Here is a 25,913-nt window from a genome sequence, read left to right on the forward strand (position 1 = left end):
AAACTACTCACAATTTCCGCTGACCAGTTCTCCAGAACTAGTCAGAACCTGCTGAATACCACTTTTGCTGTAGGGTTATTAATTTAAAACGGAGGTCTTCAAATTTGGCAACTTTAAGACTTGTGGACTTTAACTCCCAGAATTCTCCAGCCAGCAAAGCTGGCTGGAGAATTCTGGGAATTGAAGTCCACAAGTCTTAAAGTTGCCAAGTTTGGGGGACCCTGATTTAAAAACGTCATTCAGATCACTTGAGGTTTTTGTTTCTCCCTTTGGTATTTTTTAAAGATACGGGTGCTATCTGTTTATTTTTTTTAAAGATATAGTTGCTATAGGTGAAAGCAACTACAATTCTCTCTCAAGCCCGTCCTGAGGCAATGAGACAAGAATTCCGCCTGTAAGCGAAACAGAGCCGGAGCCACACCGACAGAGCTAAGTGGCTTTGGCGCCGGCGCCCGAAGACGCCCTCTTGCTTTCTCTCTTGGGTGAAGGGGTGGGGAGGGAGGAGGCGGCGGCGAAGAAAGAGCCAGCGGCGACCGGGCTTTCCTGACGGGAAGGGCTGCTGGTTGGAAAGAGATCAGGACCAGCGAGATTCTCCCCTCCCTCCTTCCCTCCCCCCCCCTCTCACTCTCACTCTCTCTCTCTTCGTTTTCTGGCGGTTCGGGAGAAAGTGAAAGCTTGGAACGCGGCGGAGAAAGTCGAAGCGAGGAGGCGGAGGTTGCGGAGAGGGGCGAGAGAGAGAAGTGGGCGCCGCCTGATCGCTTCTGCGCGCTCTCGACCGCGGCGGGATAAATGCCGGATTCGGGGCGGCTCGCTTTAGTCGCTGAGCCGAGCGGTGGGAGGACGAGGCGGAGCTGCAGCAGTTTTTTCTCGGCCGCTTTGGAGGGGAGGTACGTCTCAAGCGGGAGCCTTTTGCCTTTTCTCCGGGGAAGCGAGTTTCCAAAGCGCGCGCCTTTTTTTCCTCTTCTCCCTTCTTTTGTTTCTCCCTCTGGCTTGAATGGGGTTTCTCTCCTCCCTCCGGCTTCTTCCATATGGGCGGGATTGGCTTGCTCTCTTTCCCTTTTCTACCTTTCCACCCCACCCTCCCTGGGGGTCTCCCCAAGCGTCCCCCACACCCGCGCCCTCACCGCTCTTCCTTTGCCCCGACTGCCCGCGGCTGGGAGAGAGGTTGCTTCAAATTCTTACATGCCGGATGACAGCCCGGGAGTCAGTTAAAAGACGTGCCCGCCAGCAAATGGACTGAAATGTAATTGCTGGGGAGAAAATTGAGTTTGCGGAACAGAAATAACTCTGGGACTTTGTCCCAGTTTGTGTGTATGTGTCTGTGTGTGTGCAGCGAAGTGTGTTTCTCACGTACTTGGTGAGTTAAATTTGCAGTTTTCGAACAAGGCAGTTCGCCTCCCTCTGATGGAACAGAGGATGTTGGCTACTGCGAAGCGTTTGAGGCTGGTAAGCAAGCAAGCAATTCTTAATTTCGGCCAAGGATCAGCATAAAAGCAAGAATAAAAACAAAGCAAAACCGAAATGATTTAGACAACAGCACAGAAAACGTCTATGTTCTGATTACTTTCTGCCTATGGGGGTAATGTGCTATTGTTAATTCTAAACTCAAAACAAGTAGAATTTGAGCCAAGAATAATCTAAAAACGAAGAGTAAAACCCTGGTATTTTTTTAAACTGAGACTGTCCGATCCATAGGCAGAGCTAAATGGCAGGAGTCTGGAAAATATTATCTTTGGAAGTTGTTAGTTCCTGCCTAGATTTCGTAGCTGTATGGCAGAATTTAGCAGCAGCCAAAAAGAAGTAGAGGTGTCTGGTCCAAGAGGAGGATTTGCATGTAAAAAGCATCTGTGTGCCAGGGGTATTTGTTGTATCAGGATAAATAAAATGAGCCCTGGAATCCCCATAGAAGCTGTATGTATATCCAGCAGCATCTACATGACAAAGACACAGACAGAAACCATAGAATATTCATTTATATACTCACACAGAGAGAATATACCTGCCTTCAAGTACAGGGAAAGCAGAGCATTATACCTCAAACATTAAATTACTAAGTGATTTAATGCAATTAATTCAAGACTTCCTCAAATTGGAAACAAATGGAATTTATATATCTTCGAGGTCTGAGTGAAGAAGATCAACTCCTTAAGAAAACGTCTGGATAGTTGATACTGGTCTAGTTGCTTTTCTGTATCCAATGGGTTCTGCCTACCTTTTTGGCATGTTTTTAATCTAGGAATAGGAGAACTTCCTCAGAGACTCTATACGCAAGTAGCTTCTCAGGTAGATCCCTTCTCCATATAGCATTAAAATTATCTGCTAGTGTCAGAGAGGTCAAGTCTATGAGCAGAAATTTACCTACAATCAGTAGATGAAAAGCTGAATATTTCTTTCAATCTTATTTACACCAGCCTTCTGGAGTACTATATTTGAGTGGAAATTTGAATGATACTTTGTAGAATTTTAAATAGAATAGAATTCTTTATTGGCCAAGTGTGATTGGACACACAAGGAATTTGTCTTTGGTGCATATGCTCTCAGTGAACATAAAAAGACAAGATATTCATCAAGAATCATAAGATACAACACTTAATGATAGTCATAGGGTACAAATAAGCAATCAGGAAATATCAACATAAATTGTAAGGATACAAGCAACAAGTTACAGTCCTGCAGTCATAAGTTAGAGGAGATGGATGATAGGAACAATGAGAAGACTAATAGTAATAGTAATATTACTATAGTAGTTTAGATAGTAGTTTTTGAGTAGTTACCATAGGGCCTAACTGACAACCACTGAGGAGCTGAGACCACACCTGGACATAGAATAACTTTAAAGCATCAAGGATTAGTATGGCATCCCTTGATCAATGGAAAATTTGATATGGCTGCATTCTAGACTACATGGTCTGAATGAGCCCTTCTCTCATCAGAGACTTGAAAAGTGATTCTAAGGTATTTGAAAATATTGGTTTCGTCAATTCTGTGATCATTTAACAGGCATCTATAAATTCTGGGATGTTTAACAAATACTGGGACTTTCTCTTTTTTACACAATTATTCCTAATTCTTCGATAAATGCTTTTGGCCAGTCCAACAATTTTGTCTTCAGATGTTTGGTGTACAGATGATCCTTCTATAAATTAATTGGATGGTCATTCAATTTTCTTCCTACTGTTATAGAGATTATTACTGCTGTGCCCCAATGTTCTGGCACTATTGCAATTAGAAAGGGTGAGTGATACTGGGGTTTACCATTCTAAGTTCTTAACAGTTCTGCTATTAGATAATCCTTGCTTGGTGCGTTTTCTGGTTTAGGTTTCTAAGCTTAATTTTTTAATTTCTGGAGTTGTTACTGGTAGCTATCGGGAAGAAGCATTCAGATCAATTTGATTTGGCTTTTTCTTTATGTGTTAAGAGAACTAAAATGTGCCTCTCAGATGTTAGCTGGAGTTGTAAAAGTGGGGCAAAGTGGATGTTTTAATGATAGAGTTGCCAGAGTGGAGTTGAGTTTGTGGCTTCAGTGGCTACTATCAGAAAGCCATTTCCCTTGTCTTCCCACAAAGCAATTGCTTCTAATGCCTTTTCTGCATTCTTAAATTGCTAATAGAACATGGCTGCAGAATATTCCTGATATTTATTAAAAAGCCAAATCAAACCTTTCTTTGCTTGCAGGCAATGTAAATCAAAATACCTTTTGGGACTGAGGATGACCCAAGAACAGGTTGGAGTCACTGAAGCAGATTAGAGCAGTGGCAAATAATCGACTCACCTGAAGTGTTAGTTCTTATAATTTTGATGTGCTGACTCAGAATTTCAGATTTTAGTAAGTGTTTCTTCCTGTTATGATAATCCACTTAATCCAAGTAGAGCAGAGTCCATCTCATCCCGTAGTTACGATTCTTAGGACAAGCGATTTGTCAGGCACCTGCAAGATTAAAATTCCCAGGAAATGATCACCGTCAGCTCAGTATGGAAGAACTCTGTATGAAGGGTATTGCAGTTTGTGAAACTCCATAGTCTGTTAGGAAAGGTCTCAATGCCAGTCCTGTGGGAAAATTCTGTGGGATAGTCAGTAGGTGTTGAGCAAGTCACCAAGGTTAGATTCAGTTTGTAGAAAACCTAAAGCAAGCAGAGCCTACAGAATCTTTGGACTGATGAATAAGTGGAAAAACTAGAGTCAGTAATTGCTATCAATGCATCCCATTTGGCAAATGGGAAAATTTATTGCTTTATTCAATTGCAACGTAAGGTAACATTTGAACATAAGCAGTACCCTGTTGGATTGGATGGGCAGCCCATCTAGTCCATCTGTCTGTTCTCAGAGTAGCCAACCAAATGCACAAAGGAAACCCACAAATCTCCCAGCACATGATCTTCAAAGGGAGCCACGGTGACATCAAGGCTTGCTTTCCTGTGACTTTTAGGAATTGGTCCAACTCTTTTTTTTTTTTTTGCAGCCAGCCAGGCTAATAGCTCTACATCTCATGATAGCAGATTCCAAAGTTTATTTATATGTTGCTTTAAATGTTTTGTTCTCCCAGATTCAATTTTATTGGTTGACCTCAATTTTACTAAGCCGGGAAGGGAAAATTAACTTGTCCTTGGCTATTTTATCCATACCATGCAAACTTTTGTACTCTTTAACTCTCTCATTCACTTGCTTTCTATATTAAAAAGTCTCAGATATTACACTCTTTCCTCTTAGGGAGGTTGCTCTAGCCCCTTGGTCATCTTTGTTGAAGTCTAAACCCTCTCTAATTCAGCAAACTTCTTTCACTCTGCAAACAAATCCAATAAATAAATAAATTTCCACTGTATCCTTTCTGAGATGCAGTGAGAGAACTGCCCACGATATTCCAGCTGTGACCTAACAATTAGGTCTACCTCATTAGGTAGAAATTGACTGCGTTCACAAGCAATGCTGAACCATAATTTGGTTAACCGCTATGAAAGTGCAGAAATATGATTGTATGGATCATATAGACAGGAGCTTAACCTGTGTACCAAATTTTGGTGTTGCCATTGTATTTATTAGATGTTATCTACATGTTTTTGATCCTGGCATTTCTTCACTTTGCTGAGTCAGAACACTCTTGAAAATAAATACAAATTATTCATTTCTACAATAATAGCAATAGCACTTAGACTTATATACCACTTCACAATGCTTTAAAGTCCTCTCTAAGCAGTTTACAGAATCAGCATATTGCCCCCAATAATCCGGGTCCTCATTTTACTGACCTTGGAAGGATGGAAGGCTGAGTCAACCTTGAACCGGTGGGAAACGAACTCCTGGAGTGAGCAGTTAGGTAGCCTGCAGTACTGCATTCTAACCACTAGGCCAGCACGGCTTTTATTTGCAACCTCACCTTCCTGTGTGTCTGTACTTGCACTGCTCCATTTTTCTTACATTTCTACTATTGGGAAGAATTTATCCTCATCTGGTAGGAGGAGTTTTCCTACTTTCTCATCTGAAGACTCCTATGATTTGCTGTAACTGAGGAACATCAAGGATCTATGCATGTTCATGTGAGACACAGGTTATCATTATCAGCATTCTAAAAGTCATAATTCCTAGTGCAACAATGAATCTCCCACTTTGCAGCAATTTTTCCTGACTGAGGTATTGTCATGCTGCTTGCTGGTTTTTAATAGTGGTAGCAATAGCACTTAGACTTCTATATCACATCACAGTGCTTTACCGCCTTCTGTAAGTGGTTACAGGGTCAGCATATTGCCCCCAACAGTCTGGATCTTCATTTTACCCACCTCAGAAGGATGGAGGGCTGAGTCAACCTTGAGCTGGTCAGGATCGGAGGAATTGAACTCTTGGCAGTGAGCAGAGTTAGCGTGCATTCTAACCACTGTGCCACAGTCTTTCTCCAAATGACTCCAATTTCTAGTGGAAATCCTATTGCGTAGTTAAAATTGTTTTAATAAATTAATGAATAAAACTATTACATGGAAGACTTGGTTTATCCCAATCCCGCTAACAACACCTCTAAATACAGAGAAGTTTGCTTGGTATAGGACTTTCTTAAGACAGATTTAGAATAAAACAGATGTTTGTGGCCTTAATATTATTATGCCTCTGGAAGTTCCATGTGGTACTTAGTATCACAGAATGAAAAATGCATTGTAATTATATAGCTTAATCAGTACATAGCTTATATATGCATCTTTGTATAAATTTAAAACATCATAAAAAGACATGTTAAAAATGACTATTTGCATGCAATGTTAAGTAATTGGGAAATTACTTGCAAATAGTTTTATTGTAGTGTTTGAGTTTGATAATAAGCATAGTACTACTGAATCTAAGTATATTTTATTTTATTTATTTAGTTTGTCAAACATGTACGAGATAACAGGTATAAGTATAAATATGGGTATGAGCACATGAAATGAGTACAAATAAATGGGGATAGTAGGGCAGCGATGGTAGGCACGCTGGTGCACTTATGAATGCCCCCTTACAGACCCCTTAGGAATGGTGTGATGTCCAACAGTTTAAGGTTAAGGGGTTAGAGGAAGTAACAACGGAGTCAGGTAGAGCATTCCAAGCATTGACCACTCTATTGCTGAAGTCGTATTTTCTGAAATTGAGTTTGGAGTGGTTTACCTTGAGTTTGTATCTATTGTTTGCCTGTGTATTATTGAGGTTTAAGCTGAAGTAGTGGTTAACGGGTAGGATGTTGTAGCAGACAATTTTGTGTACTATGCTTAGGTTAGACCAGCGATGGTGAACCTTTTTTGGCTCGCGTGCCACAAGTGGGGGGAGCGCAGGGGGGTCATGTGTGGGCGTGCTGCACCCATAATGCAATGCGTGACCCCCCAGTGTGCATGCGTGCACTACAGGAGCGAACCCCGATTTTTACATGCTTTTTTCGCCCTCCCCAGGCTCCAAATGCTTTATAGGAGCCTGGAGAGGGCGAAAACAGCCTCCCCCGCCCCCCCGGACACCCTGCAGAGGCATCAGGGAAGCCTCCGAACGGTCCCTGAAGCCTTCGGAGCGCTCAAAATGACCCTCCACTCGGAGGATCGTTTTGAGTGCTCCGAAGGCTTCAGGAACCGTCCGGAGGCTTCCCTGAAGCCTTCGGAGCGCTTAAAATGACCCTCTGAGCAAACTGGAAGTGACTTCCGGTTTCCTCGGAGGGTTGTTTTAAGCGTTCCGAAGACTTCAGGGAAGCCTCCGGACGGTCCCTGAAGCCTTCGAAGCGATCCTCCGAGCAAACAGGAAGTGATTTCTGGTTTGCTCGGAGGGCCGTTTTGAGCGCTCCGAAGGCATCAGGGAAGCTCATGAAGCCTCTGGAGGGCCTCCGGGGGGGGGAGGCTCTTTTTGCCCTCCCCAGGCTCCTATAAAGCCTCTGGAGCCAGGCGAGGGTGAAAAATGGCTTTTAAAAAGGGTGAACTCACCTGGCCAGAGCGCGCATGCGCGCTGGCCAGCTGACAGGGCAGCGCCTCGCGTGCTCTGACAAATGGCTCCGTGTGCCACCTGTGGCACGCGTGCCATAGGTTCGCCATCACTGGGTTAGACTGTAGGTGACGTAGTTCAAGGTTGTCCAAGCACAAAATTTCAAGCCTATTGGCATTAGGTATTATATTGTGAGCAGAGGAGTATTCTTCTCATGAAATACCTCTGAACCTGCTTGATTGTATTAATGTCCAATATACAGTGTGGATTCCAGGCAGAAGAACTGTACTCAAGGATTGGTCTGGCAAAGGTTTTGTATGCCCTAGTTAGCAGTACAGTGTTACTGGAGAAAAATTAGGTTAACAATTCTTAATGCATTTTTGGCAATGCTGTTACAATGAACTCTGAGGCTTAGATCATTTGAGATGAATATTCCTAGGTCCTTGACAGAGTGAGGGTCGTCTATGAGGTCTTATCAGCCCAGTTTGTATTTGGTGTTCTGATTTTTGTTGCCAGTGTGTAAGACAGAGCATTTATTGGTTGAGATTTGGAGTTTGCCAATAGTTGGAAAAATTATCTGTTGGAAAAATTATCAACTTGAGTGAATAGAAAGCAATACTTGACCTGAGGTTTGAAATATTTATTTTATTTATTTTAAATAAATAAAATAGATATTTTCTAAAAGAACATGCCAATACGTTGTGTGTGTGTTCACGTTTCACAAACAGAAAAGCACAAGCTAATTATGTTGTGGTTAATTTAAGCTTACCTAAAATGTAATACTTGAAAACAACATTCTGAAGGCACAGCAAATGCAGACACATATCAGTATGGGTTGAATGCACTTTTCTTAATCAGGTGTGGAATTACACTTGTGCCAAATGGAGTCACTTTTTTTCTACTTGTCTCTTTATATTCTCACCTATACTGAACTGAGTGACTTTTCTATCAGTGGAAATTTAAACAATCGGAAATGGAAGTGAACCTTTTGTTCACTCCATTCTGGAAGTGGAATGTCTGTCCTAGTTAAAGCTTGCCAAAGCATTTGGCTCTCTAATGAGTGGTTGCTGACAACATCCTTTCAGAAACTGCTCAGAATAAAGAATTAGGTCAGTGACAAAATGCATGCTCTGGAAACAGAACAACACCCCCCCCCCCCAAAAAAAAAGAGGTTTAGAGACTATTTAAATAATTGAAGATAATATGAACAAATGATAGGCATGAAATAAAACAAGTAAAACTTATTTACAACTTGTTCAGAACTTTGGCTGTGTATATTCTGGCTCCAAAATAAAGGTTTAAGCAAATTTGTTGAACTTTATGGGTGCAATATTGTCATACCTCTTGTATTTGTGGACAGTAACGTATTAATTTTGATAGCCTAACAGAACTCTGGAAGTTTCAGTAATGTTAAATGAGGCTCATATAAATACACTGGAATACCTTGAGAACTAAAAAAGGCTTATAAAAGCCTTTATAAAATATAAAGTATTATGTACAGTATCTTTCTAAGTTCTGGATTTTACTCTGTACTCATTAATGTTTAATTAAGTATATTACATTGTAGGTAACTGTGTCTTATAAAACATAACCCTATACTCTTGATGTGCTAAACACAAAGTTCCGTAAATATTATATTAGTGATAATCAATGAATTCTCATAAGTAGCAAATAGATAACTACAGTATATTAATTAAATAAGTATGGTATTCTCACTAGTTAATTCTAAATTATCATTAACAGCTCACTGCCGTTAAAAACAGAGTATTTCATAGGATAGTACACAATTAAATAGGCGAATATATGTGTCCCAGGATAATGTTGTGGCATACAATTTGGGTCGGTTACCAGGACCTGAGGTTCATTCTTCTGAACTTTCAGACAGCCACATATAAATATCACACAGAATAGCCCAAAGCACACACTCTGCCAGAGAGAAATTGCTGAGGATGGGCTCCAGCACAAGTCCGAAAGCTCAGAAGACTAAACCTGATTGGATCCTGAAGCAATTAAACAGCATGATGATAGTGGACCATGTTTGAGGAAGTGAAGACTTAAGTGATTAATATTTCTTAATATGTAAAAGGGATATAGTTTGTGCTACAGCAGTGATGCTGCACATGGTCAAGTACAATTTAGGTTGGCAACTTTTTCATCTCTTCCTAAAGAAACATGTTGAGACTTCTGTGCTACCTGTGGCTACACGTTAACCCCATTCTGATGTTCTGCTGCATATCTTAAAAATACTGAGCCAAGTTGTCCATGATTATGCTGGCTGGGGATGATGATACCCTTTTATTGACCCTTCTGGAGAATTGCAGAGTAGAGAAGTCGGGGCTGAATGGATTTTTTTTTTGTAAGAAGTAAATGAGGCCTTTAGAATATTTTGGATAAAGTAATTTATCACTAATAAATCAGAACAGTGGAATTTGTTCTAGTAAATGGAGAAACAATCATTTTTATTTTAAAAGATTCTAAATCTTTAATAGGTGTCTTCATCTGCAAGTAAGTGCCCCCTCTGCTGTCTATAAATTGAATCAAAGAAGAAATCTTAGCTCTTCTGATCTGTTCTGACTTGTCTATTTCAAAGCCAATGACAATGAATAGAGAGAAAAGCTTATGACTTCAAGGGAGAGAGGGGAGATTGTTACAACCCCCCCAAAACCCACATAAAATCTGTAGAAAGTGTGTGTAATGGTTTCAGACAGCTATAAAAAAGAAAGAGGAACACAATCAGACTTGCAAGATAATGTTCCTACAGCCAGCCAAATAAAAGGAGTCTCTATTCTCCTTTTTAAAAATTAATGAAGAATGCAAAAGTAATATGTTTGAACATGGGACAGACTATGATTTGATATTGTCAAGAGTGAATTCTGAGGAAAAATGTTCCGGGAGGGGGGAAAAAGGAAAGTAGTGAAAAAATTACTTGGACACTAGAATGACTTAAGAAAAGAAGGTGCAGGTTATACATGAAAAGTATTTAAAGATAAAGTAATTTCCAAATTGAATGACAGGGTCGTAAAAAGGAAGAGGTGGAGCCTGGCATCCATGACAAAAATGATACCATTAGCACTCTAATTCTCCCATTTACTTTGGAGACCTAGCATTTATATATATTGTGTCTTTCCCAATATTGTGTCCAATGGCTTTCTTTTTTGCAATCATTTATTAAAGTTTAGAAATGCACAGATAAAACATTAATACAAACTAAAAAAAAAATATGTAAACAGTTCAGATAGAAAAAAGAAGATATATATAAAAAATTATTCCCCCTATTTCTACACAAGTATACAATTTACAAGTTTACAAAGTAAACAATTTCAGTAATTTAACAACACCTCTAGTGTAGGTAGTCCTCGAGATATGACAGGTCACTTAATGACCAAAGTTATGACAACCCCCCCCCCCAAAGAACTATATACAATCATACATCATGTTTCAAAGTTAGGAGACACCCCGCAGCACCACACAGTCACTTGCCCTTATAATTCCCTCCCCCATTAGGTATTGAAAATAAATTATCTACCTCTGCCTTCCAATCTCGATCCTTTTTGACCATTTGATTTGTTAAATTTTCTGCATACCTAGAAAGAGAATAACAAGATCCGTAAGTTACTTACAGATGGCTCACTGCCAGGCTGAAGATACAGGAAAGGAAGCAAGCAAGCAAAGAAAATCTTCCTGAAGCTTTTATCTTTGAGAGTCCAAGAAAAAGTTCTTCTCTAAAAAAGAGAAGTATGCACCAAATGCCAGGGTAGATGTTGGTCCTAAAGGAGTCAAGATAGGCAAGCAAATAGCTTGGAAACCTGAAACCTCTTTCCAAAGGTTTCTAAGCTTTCTGCTGTCTAACTGCCTTTAAGACCCAGCTCCTGCCTTCAACGTTCGCTGCATGTTTGTGCTTTACACGCTTATGCACTGTTTCTTCATCTCCTCCACACACACTGCAGGAGGTTTTTCTTTGCTTGCTTGCTTCCTCTACTCTTCAACCTGCAGTCAAGGTAAGTACAGATTCTGTCATCTCTTTCCAGGCATGGAGTAAATTTAACAAATGAGAGATAGAGATTGGAGCTCAGAGGTGGAAAGTTTACTTTTAGCACATAATGGATGGAGGGGAGAAGTCACAGTGGTGGGATTAAAAAAAATGTACTATCGGTTCTGTGGGCGTGGCGTGGCATGGCTTTGTGGGTGTGGCAGGGCGAGGATACGGCAAAATCCACATTCCTTCCCAGCTCCTGGGGGAAGGTTTCTGCAAAAACCCTATTTTCTCCCTCCCCCACTAATCTGCTTTCCAGCTCCCGTCCGCTGTTCAGGGCAACAAATGCCCAAAAGAAGATCAGCTGGGAGGCAGTGGGGGTGGGGCCAGCCTATTTGCCGGTTCTCCGAACTACTCAAAATTTCTGCTACTGGTTCTCCAGAACCAGTCAGAACTGGCTGAATACTACCCCTGGGGGAAGATCAACAAGTCTATTCCTCCCAGCTATTTTTTTTATTTATAGAAGAAATGTGGGTTTTTGAAGGAGGGAGGGGATTAAGTAAGGGAAAGGTTTTGGGAAACTTGTCCTGAACCTGCTGACTTTGCATGGAGTAGGCTGGCATCACCAAAGCTAGCAAGAGCCAGGAGAGGTTTTCAATCTCCCAACGGCCAGTGGATTGGGGCTGAGGTACAGTCCACAAAAAGGGTTTCAAAGTCCAAGGACGGAGGCTTCTTTGGAAGCCTCTCTGGCATTGGAACATGGTGCTGTGCCCAAATCTATCTGAGCTCTTATTCTTGCTGTCCTGTTTTGGGGTTTGCTAAACTTTCTGCTCCTTGTCTACCTCCTTTATGGATCTATTTGGGTGGTGGGCTTCCCAAGGCTTTCCTCGTTCACAAGGTATCTTATGTTCACTTAATGTCCCCGGGGTTCCTGTAACAGTAGTAATCAGGGAGAGTAGGGGCTGGGGATTATGAAGAAGGCTATCTCAACGGTTGTCACTACTTGTAGTGGCCAGGCTCCATTATCGTCATAGGTTGAGGGTGACCTGTATTTCAATTTTTTAAAAAAACAATACCCTTATTCCTATATCTCATACTTTATCATATTTCACCATTCAGTCCTAATTAGCAAATGTATCTTAATAGCTGTGAGAAATAGTAATCTGTATTTCAACCTTATTTTTTTTTAAAAAATGAATTTTATAATCCAATTTATCACTTCCTTTATCACAGAAATAAAGCAAGAGAAATCTCTCCCCACTTACAAACAAATCCTTAAAACCTAATCACTAAGTCCTGATCAAAAGGAAATCCTGCTGACAGCTACCAGAAACCACAAAATACATATTTTAACCTTGATTAAGCTCATTTTGAAGACCATTTTACTTTTAAAAACCTTTGACCCATCAAAAAATATCCCACAACTGGATTTCCTAATCAATTTTCTACATTTCCATTCGGGTAAGAGCTGAATAGTTTCTCTTTGTTTCCTCTCAAAAACCGTTTCCTTGATTTCACATATTCCTTTTGTAAATTCAAGATAAGAAAGCTTTCCAAGTCACCCTTCTGATTTATTATTTGTATAATTATTAAGGCACCATCTGGTTTTATCTGTAAATCTGTTTTGGCATCTTTTTCCAGCACTCTTATATTTAGCATTTTAAAGTCTATATTCAGATCTTTTTTCACATTATTTTTGTGATTTAAATTCCAATTTGAATCCACATTCAAATCAATCTCAGTCTCCATTTTATCCAACAAAATCTGTTATTCTTCCATGTCCTCTGTTACAGTATCAGACAATCTTGTAAGTAATTTCTGTGTACATTGATCTTCTTCTATACTCAATAATATAGTGTCCCATTGTATTAATTGGTCTCTTCTCCTTTAATTATAATTTAAGTATAATTGTTCCTCCCTCTAGGATAGCCTTCAAGTCTGCTCTTATCATCTGTTTATTTTTCCAATCAACAAAACTTCCCCATGGGAGAATTTCATACAATTAAATTTAGAAACTTTATAAATTATTATATAAATTTTTAAACAGTCCACAAGAAATATTCTTTCAAGTTCATCTAGCGTGTTGACTTTTCAAAATCAATATTTTAATTTCCATTTTGTTGTTTCTCAAAAAATAAAGCTTTTCATTTTAATACTTAAAGTTACATGGTGCTTCTTTCATTGGGGGTAAAAAGAGATTTTCACAGCAACATAATGAAACCTGTCCTTTGGAAGGTTCTTAACTTCAATTAATAAGCAGCTTTCTTAAATAGTTAAGAGAAAAAGTAGGTGAACCCAGTGACTTTTTGAAAGCTGCTGAACTGTAGATTAGGCATAATGATTCCCACCCCAACAATTGGAGTTCTCAAACTTGCTGGTAATTTGCTGATCCTTGACTGAATAAATAAATATTTGAACCTGCTGGAAAGTGTTATTTTACTATCTCCTTGCAAGACATTATGTATGGAGCAAATTTATGGGTGACCCATGTCATCTCCTTAATCTGGAGATGAGTACCGAGAAGCTGATTGGCTCTTAACTTCACCAGTTGTTGGCTTTGTGAAAAGCAGAGCTGTGTTCAGTTCGCCATTGCTCTCCCTGGTAGTCCTTTCACCTTACATACCTGATTGGGCATTCTTTCTTATTTTTTGTAATCTAGATGTACATTATTGTTATTTTAACAATTAGAATTGGTTGTATCTTCTGGGGATGAGATTTGTTGGACCAAGATTAATTTGAAATCTGCTCTGCCATTTTGTTGTTAATTGCTAATGGTTTACGTAACATTACTGAGCCGCGGTGGCACAGTGGTTAAAGTACTGTGGGCTACTTCTGCTGATCACTGGCTTCCAGCAGTTTGGAAGATCAAATCTCACCAGGCTCAAGGTTGACTTTGCCTTCCATCCTTCTGAAGTCGGTAAAATGAGGACCCAGCATATTGGGGGCAATATGCTGACTCTGTAAACCGCTTAGAGAGGGCTGTAAAGCACTATAAGCAGGGCCGGATTTAGATGAAAAGAGGCCCTAGGCTATTCCACTTATGGGGCCCTTTCACCTCCCATTTTTAAGTTTGTAAATTACATGAGAGATAATAAAATACATCATTACTGTGATATATATCAATATATTAAATGAAACATGTTGTAATTGGTACTAACCTTTATAAAAAATGTGGCACGGATAATAAATAAAAATAAAAGGCCCCTCTTGATCTTGAGGCCCTAGGCTGAAGCCTAGTTAGCCTATAGGAAAATCCGGCCCTGACTATAAGCATTATATAAGTCTAAGTGCTATTGCTATTGCTACATTCTGGTTCAAGTAGAATTCATACTTTTGTACAGGTCTGTATTACTTTAAAATATTATACAATGTTTCACAAATTTACTTCTCCTTGATGTAGGATCATTAACTCAGCGATGCATAAGTACTATTTAGCTCTGCCTTTTAATCCACCCTGAGGAAGGAATAGATAGAATTTTAATGAAAGCCATGTTTTATTATAAGATGTAGGACACTTTTCTAAAAAATACATTTTAAACAGTAAATATTCTTGACTGTCCTGTTAAGTGCTTATGTGAAACAAATTGTTGCATTGCCATCCGGTCCTGGAAAGCAGCTATCCATTTATAGTCCCAATAGGCAGCCTGTTCTAGAACCTTCTTCAGCCTGCTGCTTCAGTGTTGGATTACATTTCCCATCATCCCAGGCTGAGTGAAGGTGCTTCATTGTACATTTGAATTGTTTTATTATTTTGTGTGTATTTTATTTTAAAAATAAAAGTAATTAGGAATTTTAAAATTTTAGGATAAAAAAAAAACAATTCCTAGAATATTTTATGGCTGTTACATAATTGTTTGTGAAAGGCATTTAGACATTGCTGCCTTTTTAAAAAGAAAAGCTGATCCAGGGGACTTCTACGAAAGCTTAAATGTTGAAATCTTTTCTCAGTAAGCTATGGACCAATTTTATTTTTTCCAGAATGTGGACTGAAATTTTGTTAAAACTTTGTAGTTTTATCTCCCAGTAGGTTAACTCTATGAAAGAACATAATGGGGCAAATTATGATAAGGCAGGAGAAAGAGTTTGAAAATGGACCAGATCAACGTGGAGGCTGTGGAGAAAAACACTGCTTCCCCCATGCTTATATGAGAGGCGTTTGGGCAGCTGCTTAAAATGTTTGCAGCTGCTCCTTTCTAAGCCCTCCCACCTGCAAGACATGTGACTCAGAGCCGACCATATGCAGCCTGCCCTCTGCTTCCCAGTGCACACTATTATGTAAACGCACAGAGATGCAACACAAAGGAAAAGAAGAAACACTACCACAGGTGCAACACATTGTCCCCTCATACAGAAGAAACAGCAGATGCTTTTGTGGCCATTGTAGATAGAGGGATTGAAAAATGCTCTAGAAGATATGCACAGATATCCTGTTTTATTTATCTTTTCCAACCAACTGAATTTTGGGAAGAAATTTTCCAAAAAGTGTTGGAATGCTGTCTAACTGCCTACGTATAGAATAGAATAGAATAGAATAGAATAGAATAACAGAGTTGGAAGGGACCTTGGAGGTCTTCTAGTCCAACCCCCTGCCTAGGCAGGAAACCCTTAACCACTTAATATATGGTATATTATTAGTGGATAATAGCGTTATCTCCACTGTAAACTCCCCTTTTTAATCATATGATTCAGAAAGAAGTATGCACCCTCCCTCCCCATGATTCCCAAGGTACACTTGTACAAACACACATAGTTACAACGGGAAGGTAGAGAAGGAACATATGTATATACATAGTAACATACATATACCACCTTCACATACAAGTAAGCAGGCAATGACAACATATATGTACATGATGATTAGTTTCCTGAGATAAAATTGCATGCTCAAACTTTTCTGTTAACTCTATTATTTTGAATGAAAATGTTTACTTTTAATGATAGAACTGATAGATGCCTTCTGATTGATTGGGCATAATTGATGATAAGGTTGGGAACAGTTCTAGAAGCCATGTTCTGCATACTTGAGTTTTCTTTTTTTAACTTTGGGGAACTGATTATTGCTTTAGAAATACCCATCTGCTGTCTTTTAAGGAAATATTAGCATATGCACTGAAAAAGAGATAAAGCATTATTGTTTTGCATAGCATGAGCTTGCTTTAGACAAATGTCCACGGGAGATGGGTAATTCAAAAATGTGAAAAGTAAATAAAATCTGAGCAGTAGTTCAATAGTATAGTATTCCATTGTATGAATGGGCATAAGCTTGCAATATAACTGATTTCATAATGTTATTTTGCAAGTTTAGTTAAATTAATATTCTAAATACATAATTATATTTGAATTGCATTTGTAAAATTATTGAGCATTGTTCACTGAAATGCAAATGACAAAAGCAGGAAAGCAAGAGCTAAACTGTGAAGTCTGCACAGTTTTCCTATTATATCTATTCTGCTAAAAGTATTGTGAACTAGTTAATTGAATAAGTGTTCCAGCTTATTAAAAAGCTGTGATTTTTTTCTAGATCAGTGGTTCTTAACCTTCCCAATGCCGCGACCCTTTAATACAGTTCCTCATGTTGTGATGACCCGCCAGCCATAACATTATTTTCGTTGCTACTTCGAAACTAATTTTGCTACTGTTATGAATCCTAATGTAAATATCTGATATGCAGGATGTATTTTCATTATTACAAATTGAACATAATTAAAGCATAGTGATTAATCACAAAAAGAATATGTAATTATATATTGTGAATTGGTTTGCTAATGAAAATAATATATATAATATAATATAATATAATATAATATAATATAATATAACCTCTAACCTTGTTACAAAAAGTCCATGAAACATTTCAGTTGGCAACAAAATAAAAATAAAACGGAGAAGAAAGACAATAAAAAAAATGGGTCAAAGAGAAATACAGTACTAGGTTGGATATCCCCTCCTATTTTTCATCTTGTCCTACTGGTCCTTTATGATTTATCAATTGTTGTTTGTAACTAATGATTGTAACTATTATTATGACCTATGACCTATTACCTGCTGTTTATATGTACACTGTGATTTGGTGCACTGGAGACAAATTCCTTGTGTGTCTTATCACACTTCACCAATAAACATTTCTATTTCATTCTATTCCTATTTCATTCTATTCTATCCTATCCTATTCTATCCTATTCCTATTTCGTTCCTATTCCCATTCCCATTCCATTTTCCCATTCCCATTCCATTCCATTTTCCTATTCCATTCCATTCTATTCTAAGCATGGAAGCTTAAAACCTAAAACTAAAAAGATGTAGTGCTTTAATTTTTTTTCAAAGCGGCTGCTGAAAATGTTTTGTGATGGCTATATTTTTTCCCCTCCGCCCCTAAACTCCTGGAATCCTCTCGCTCCCAAATTTTCCAAACACTCATTCATTCATAGATATCGCAGGAAGGAAACGAAGGCGGGTCTCCGTGTGAATGGACAGAAGTTTTTACAGAAAAGGGAAAACCCGAACGTCTGGAGCCAGCTGCTGCAGAGCAGCCGCGTGAACGTCCGAGTCTCTGAGGAGGCAGAAGGGATATTGTTGCGATCCTTCCTGCCTCAGTTCTCGGCTCCTTCTTCCCGGTGTCCCTCCTCTCCCCTCCCTACTGGGAGACCAAACTCAGCCCGGGCTCCTCTCAGGGTGCTGGCTTCCACTGGCACGCAGGTGTCTCGGTTCCTAAGACCATCAAAAATATGTCTTTTCTGATGATCTTAGGTGACCCCTGTGAAAGGGTTGTTCGACCCCCCCCCAAAGGGGTCGCGACCCACAGATTAAGAACTGTTGTTCTAGATGAATTAAAAACCTGTATTTACTGAAAAAAAGAGTACTTTTTGAGCTATGCTGAGCCCCTTCTGATCAAATGCATTGGTGGCTTTATAATTTCTAGATTGCTTTATTCTTATGAAATTAAAATATAAGGATGAAAAAGTACATATTATAGCTAAAGAAGGTGCTTTTTGGAACCTGTTAGTACTAAGAAAACATTTCTTTTTGAAGTATTAAGACAACTATATCCCTTGTGTGACTTGTGCACTGTTAAAAACTATCTCTACCTTTATTCTGATTTTTCATTGACTTCCAGGTCCTAATCAAAGTCCTAATCCTTTAAATCCAGTATAGCACTTACATCAGGAATTTTCCTATAAAAATGACTCCCTATATTTGATTCAATTATCCTGAGAGTTCCTGCTTAGAAACCTTCCTTCTGTAATTAATGGGAGCTAGTCAAACTAGTTGGCCTTGTCCATGGTAGCCTCTATACTATTGAACAAGCTCACCGTGGAGATTCAAACAGTGCCCTCGCTACTCACTTTCTGGAAGTTTGTAACTATTGGGATGATATTGTACAGCAATGTTTTCTCAACCTCAAAAACTTTCCCACCCAACATGCCTTCTGGAGAATTCAGGGAGTTGAAGTCTACATATCTTAAAGTTGCTGAGATTGAGAAAATACTGTTGTAGAGTTACTGCCAGTGAAAGAAATTACTGTGGGGAAAGACCATATTTTTTGCAGTATGAGACGCACTGGAATATAAGATGCACCAAGATTTTGAAGAGGCAAATTAAAAAAAAAGTTTTTGTACTCTGCAGACCTCCCAAAAATGGCCCATTTTTTGCAAAAACAGTCCCGTTTTTTGTCCCCAAAAAAGGGCATGCGTAGCCTTTAGGGGGCTTATTGAGTGCTCCCGGGACTGGGGGAGGCAAAATTGAGCAAAAAATGGCCTTTTTTTTCGCTCATTTCTGCCCTCCCCAGCCCTCCGCAACACCCTAGAAGCTCCTAAAGGCTAGGCACTGCCATTTTTGTGAAGGGGGTGGGATTTCGGGAGGCCAAAAATGCTGTATTCAGTGTATGAGATGCACCCAGATTTTCACCATCTTTTTTGAAAGAAAAAGTTGTGTCTTATACTCCGAAAAATATGTTCCGTTTCAGAGCAGTTTTGAAAATGAGGTGTTTGCCTAAACATTTCAGACAGAGGAGCTGTGTTTGCACAGCAGTTAGATTATTCGCTTATCCTATTTGAATACTCAAGGTGTTATTTCTGTTAGGATACTTATAGCAATTTTTATGCCTACTAAAGCATGATGTGAATGAAAAAGTCTTTAAACAAAGGATCTTAAGTTTTTTTTCCTGCTCTAAATTATTCATTTTGTTTCACTTTCTTACTGTCTCTTGTTCTGAGAACATATACAAACGGATGCCTTGTCCTTGATCAGTGTTGCTTATTGACTGAAAAATCAAATTTTATCCTTTGAACAATGCCCAGAAAAGGAAGAGAAGATGATTAAAGAATGCATAGTGTTTGTATAGCCAGCATCCCCAAAGATAAACCACAGTGTTTCCAGTGCATGCAAGCTAAAGGGGTGGAAGTGTTTCAACATTTGATTTATTCTGTATCGAGACTTGAAGTTCAGAAGTAAAATAAGATTTTCTCAGATTTTATTCTAGGAAACAAAAATGAGTAGAATTAAGATACAATTAAATTAATAGGCAAATTATGGCTTCAGAACTATAAAAATGCTTTTCCTGTAAAAGGCTATTCTTAGAAGCAAGTATAAAAAGTTAGCAAACTTTAAAATATATTGTCATTAAAGCTGCTGCATTGCTCAGCATAGGATCATGGAGATAGTGACACAATAGCATAAATCATCATGCACTGAATCTGGATTTATTGTACTTCCATTAACAATTTGCTGCAAATAACCGGAAGCTTCTCCTCTTGTGGTAGTGCAGTTTATATGAGTGAGAGGTACTGATTTAAAATTTGAATCTGTGAAGCTGGGTAAAGTGCTATGAGCCCTAGTAATTAGGAGTTTTAGAAGAAGTATCTGCACACTACACTCACATGCTTCAGGTCATTTCATGTCATATACATTCTTTGTTCTCTTTCAGGTTGTTCTAGATTGGAACCATGTATTGGCATTTTCCTCTCCTCTTTGCTGCTTTGACGTCAACCTATGTATGCTTTCCTCAAAACCATTTGTCATTGGAGGAATTGGGATCGGACATTGGAATCCAAGTTTTCAATCAACTGGTCAAAACCAGAGCTGGTGATAATGTTGTGGTTTCTCCACATGGAATTGCATCAGTGCTTGGGATGCTTCAGCTAGGAGCCGACGGCAATACAAAGAAGGAGTTGACTACAGTGATGAGATACAGTGTAAATGGTAAGTGGTTTGGATCTATGATTTCAAGATCCATCCAAGCTTTTTGTATTGATTTCTGAAATAAATTCATCTGTGCCATAACTCTTCCATAAGCACACAAAGAAATCTGTGGGAAAACAGTGGTTACTGTTGCTCAGTACATTAAGCAGTTATCATGTCCTAATGCATACTAAGTAGATGACAGTGAAGCATTATCTCTCATACCAGAAGGCATTCTTGGCTCCGGTGTTTGGCACGAATGCTAAGCACAGTAAATCTAACAAGAACTGATTTCTTGGTTCCAGAGTAAGCAGGATTGAATTTCATTGCCAAAAATGTGCACAAAATACCACCTGCCTCTTGCTCCTGATACAGGATGCATACATATCCGTGTGAGCATTTACATGATATTTATAAAATATTTTTCTGCTTCCTGGCAATTTAACAGTATAATCTGCCTGTTGGGGAGAAGAGGGGATTACCACTTCTAGTACTTCTATTTCCAGCATAGCCATTGGGGCCAAGAATTCTAGATTGTATAGTATGCAACATACTAAGGCATAAGTTGGATAAGACTTTTAAAAACAAATTTATTTGAGATGGAGTCCATTGAAACAATTAGAGCTGCTTTTGTTCGTGATTTAAGGCTTTCCCCTGAAGAGAGTGCTAGTCCTAATAAATAAGCCTGTAGTATGCAACAAAAACCTTTGTTTTTGTTTCAACTGAACCTGTTTTGAGTCTAGAAAATCATGAGTGAACAGCAGCAAATTGGCATCTACTGATGGATGATGAGCTATAATAAATCACAAAGAATTCCTGCTTCCTAGATTTGTTTTTAGCATTGTCAAAACTCAGCAAGTTCTTCCATAGATTCTTAATTGGGAAGAAAGCTACCATTATGTTTACAGTATAGGGGTCAACTTAGAGGGGAAGATGGACAGCACAAAAATGAAATAAATAAATAATAAATAATAAAATTATGATTTTATTTACTAATAAAATTTAATGTTTGAACATTTGCTTAGATGTTTCTTCATTGCTGATCCCCTTCTGATCCACTATTGGAAGATTCTAGAGTTCTAGTTCCACCTTAGGCATTAAAGCCTGCTGGGAAACCTTGGGCCAATCACCTTCTTTCAGCTCAACCCACCTCACAGGGTCATTGTTGTGGGGAAAATAGAAGGAAAAAAAGACGATTATGTATGTTCACTGCCTTGAGTTATTTATAAAGTAATAAAGTAGGATAAAAGAAAAATCTAAATAAATAAAATTCTAGTAAAGCTAGATTCTGAAAACCAAGTGTGCTTACCTTTCTCTTAATTGACTTCTCTAACCCCCCAAAATAATTGGTTTTATATATATCCCTTATTAATAACTAGTTCATTTATGAAGTTAAAATAAAAACAATCAGTACAACAAAACAGATCAGGAACGAAATCTCACATAAAGAGAAGTGAAAACTTAAGTGATATGACTGTGCCACATAATCTTCTAACAAGGCTGAGCAAACGATTTATAAATGAGAAGGCCTTTTAGCCACTGAATGCTTCCAATTGTTTAAAGTGTCTGTGTATATATGTGTCTACATATTCTCTTCATTTGTCTTTCAATTAGGAGTTGGTAAAGTATTGAAGAAGATAAACAAAGCTATCGTGTCAAGGAGGAATAAAGATATTGTTAAAATTGCAAATATAGTTTTTGCAAACAGCGGGCTGAAAATGGAAACACCTTTTGTTTCTAGAAACAGTGAGGTGTTTCAGTGCCCTGTTAAAAATATAAATTTCAAGGATCCAAATGCTGCTTCTGACACTATGAACCTGTGGGTCAAAAATAAAACTCAGGGTATGTGATAATTTTCTTTTTCTTACTTTCCTTTTTCTTCTCTAGTATAGTATAGCTTTTATTGTCATTGTACATCATGTTTACAGCGCAATTGGTTTTAGCCTCACTGGTGCAATCTATGACAAAAAAATACAAACAGTATAAATAGCAAAAAGAATAATCCCGATGCATGTAATTAGGAAAAAAGAAAAGAAAGACTAATCATAGGTTTCCGCATGTGCTTGGAGTGATTGTGGTTGTGTTTAAGAGTCTGACAGCCCAAGGATAGAAACTATTTTTAAACCTATTTGCTTGGCTGGCTATTCTTCGATGTCTTCTGCCCAATGGTAGAAGTGCGAAGAGACACTGACCACTGACACTTCTCTACTTTAACTTGTTGTCTCTTTTCCCCAATGGCTAAAATTTTGGTTTTTGAGCATCGTGTAGTGACATAATAGTTGACCATGTGATTCCTCTTAAATTGCTTCAGTTTTTATTCAATATAATAACATGTCAAAATACTATATGTCCTTTATTTTCTACTTTTGAATTGCGGTTGGGTTTTTTGTTGTTGTTGTTGTTTAGGTATGATTGACAGTGTCCTAACCCCAGATGATATTGACAGTGTTCTGACCAGACTAGTAGTGATAAATGCAGTATATTTTAAGGGATTATGGAGATCCCGATTTCAACCTGAAAACACCAAAATGCGAACGTTCAATGAAGGGGATGGAAAAGCTTACCAAGTTCCTATGCTGGCTCAGTTGTCAGTGTTCCGATGTGGTACGTTCAATAGCATTTTAAAATTCTGAAATTTACCCTTCTTTACAATTCTGTAGACTAAGATTAAGTAAAATATTTAGTGGGATTATGCAGATTATTTAGAAAATACTTTCATAAAGCTACCCAAGAAAGTGTTCCTCAAAAAATCAAGGTAATCACATATCTTGTGGTTTACACGTCCATTCGGAGTCTTCTCTTATCTCCTCAGCATCTTTGAACATTATAAAGATACTGTCATTGGCTTTGTTATGAATCATGTATTCCTGACGTCAAATCCTGTATACATTGTAATGAAAGAATGGACAATGTATAAGTTAATATTTTTGGTAGGGGATCCAGTGCTAAAGCTTTTTCCAATTGCTCAGTCAGATCAAACTTTTGGCTAAAGTCATACTGAATATTATAGTAATACAGGTAGTCCTCAACTTACAACAGCTCATTTAGTGACTGTTCAAGGTTACAACCATTTATGACACTTACAACCATTGCAGCATCCCTGTGGTAATGTGATCAAGATCCAGACACTTGGTAACTGAGTCATATTTATGATGGTTGCTGTGTCCTGGAGTCATGAGATTACTTTTTGTGACCCGACAAGCAAAGTCAATGGGGAAGCCAGATTCACTTAACAATCCTGTTACAACTGCAATGGTTCACTTAACAACTGTGGCAAGAAAAGTGATAAATTGGGGCAAAGTTCACTTAACAAATGTCTCGCTTAGGAACAGAAATTGTGGTCGTAAGTCGAAGGCTACCTGTGGTCTAATTCTGTAAATATCTGGGTTCTTCCTAGTGATAGCTTTTGTTTCTGATCATGGAAGCAAATTTGAAGAGTAAATTGGTCTTGATTAGCATAGTTCACATGTTAAGTCTGTGGTATTGAAACCAATAAACCATTCTGACATTGCTGATTTAAAATGTCCCAATTAGGTTCTATTAGGCTTCAGTCAGGAAAATGGTTTTCTCCTCCATTCTATTCTTAGATTTTACCACCTGCATTTCATATCCATTTGATCTTGTCAAAATGCAAAGTTTTTGTACAAAAGTAGCATTTATATTGCCTCCCCCCCATGTACATATCTGTAGGCTGACTGAGAATAACACTACATGATTCTAATTCGTATGTATTTTAAAGTATTTTTATTACTTCCTATTTTATAGGCACAACAAGCACTCCTAATGACTTGTGGTATAATACTATAGAATTGCCATATCACGGTGAAAGTATAAGCATGTTGATTGCTTTGCCTGCACAAAGTTCAACTCCCTTGTCTGCTATTATTCCTCACATTAGCACAAAAACTATACAGAGCTGGATGACAACTATGGTTCAAAAGAGGGTACAGGTCATTTTGCCCAAGTATGTAATTTTTTTCTAATTTTAATGGAAAAAACCACGATTGCTAGTTTTGCAGGCATTCTCATACATTTCATATGTCCCTTAGGTTTACAGCAGAAGCAGAAACAGATTTAAAAGAACCTCTCAAGGAGCTTGGCATTCGAGATATGTTTCATCAATCAAAGGCAAACTTTGCAAAAATAACAAGTGAGTCACCATCTATTGCTCTTGTTTATGCCTTCGGGAATTACAGATAAATAGAACATTGATGCTTTGACTTTATGCATATTATTCTTGAATATGAATTTGAAAAGCAAACCTAGGGTGCTACATTATTTCTCAGTACATACTGTAGGTCTCCATATATTGAACCACAGCCCTTGTTTTTATGGACTATTGGCTGTGTTGATTGGGGCTAGTGAGAATTATACTTCAACAGTCTGAAGAACATCAGGCTACATAAGACTGATGTATGGTCAAAGGTGTATGGTTTGCTATGTTCTATGTTTGGTTTTCATCAGTAATGTGAAAATACATGTATATATATGGTTGTGTGTGTGTGTGTGTGTTCCAGCATCACTCTGGAACACCTCGAGCAATTTCAACCAAACTTAGTAAATAGATGACTTACTCTATGGAAACAAATACTGGGGGAGGGGAGGGGTAAGACATTCCTAATACCTCTTGGAGTGTGGGTTCTGTTATGATAGAGCCTATTACAATGGCTTAAAATGTCTTCTACTGTACAATGCATTGAAGTTGCCGTGGTAATGGCTTCACAGTACTCCACAAGAGGGCTCCCTCTGATAAAGGGGAAAATCCAACATTTAGAAATTACGTTTAGTCCAGACATTTTCCCTCTATAAATAAATCCCAGGCAACGCCAGGTTATCACCTAATCTGATGCATAAAAGAAGAAAATTAGCAGAACATCCTAGCTTTGTGTACCTGACTCTTGAGACAAAAATTAGGGAACCCCATTTTAGCCTAGTCCAGCTTTCAGATCCATATATTTATTATTTATCTATCAAATTTATGTAACCTCCCACCTCAACCGTGGGTGGTATACAATGATGTTGTAATTTTGAGCAAAAATAGTTTCTCAACAATGCATGAACCCATAAAGATGGGTTGAATATGCTATGGTTGGAAAACTGATACTGGTTTCTGCTACATGCGTATATTACTTTAATTCCGAATTTGAAAATATGTCGAAATTGTAGTCATGTAACATATTATGATAGTTCTGAATGGTAATGGTAAATAGGAGCCGTGGTGGTACAATACTAGAATGTAGTATTGCACATTAACTCTGCCTACTGCTAGGAGTTTGATCCTGATAAAGGAGAATATTTGTAGCTCAGGGCAGATGAGGGATCTCTTTACTAGCATTGATGATGTTA

At 38.4% G+C, this 25,913-nt stretch overlaps 1 protein-coding gene across 1 annotated transcript in view; it reads left to right on the forward strand.

Moving 5' to 3' along the window:
* The first annotated feature begins 524 nt into the window (after positions 1-524).
* Positions 525-25,913, forward strand: part of SERPINE2 (serpin family E member 2) — a 32,943-nt gene continuing 7,554 nt past the window's right edge. The window contains exons 1-6 of the mRNA XM_081956387.1: positions 525-887; positions 20,314-20,588; positions 22,182-22,409; positions 22,974-23,171; positions 24,333-24,531; positions 24,617-24,717. Coding sequence (XP_081812513.1) covers positions 20,333-20,588; positions 22,182-22,409; positions 22,974-23,171; positions 24,333-24,531; positions 24,617-24,717 — 982 coding nt within the window. The 5' untranslated portion in view covers positions 525-887; positions 20,314-20,332. The remainder of the gene's footprint in view (positions 888-20,313; positions 20,589-22,181; positions 22,410-22,973; positions 23,172-24,332; positions 24,532-24,616; positions 24,718-25,913) is intronic.

This window comes from Natrix helvetica (genome assembly GCF_964273705.1).
Source record: "Natrix helvetica genome assembly, chromosome: 5".
Taxonomy (NCBI): domain Eukaryota; kingdom Metazoa; phylum Chordata; class Lepidosauria; order Squamata; family Natricidae; genus Natrix; species Natrix helvetica.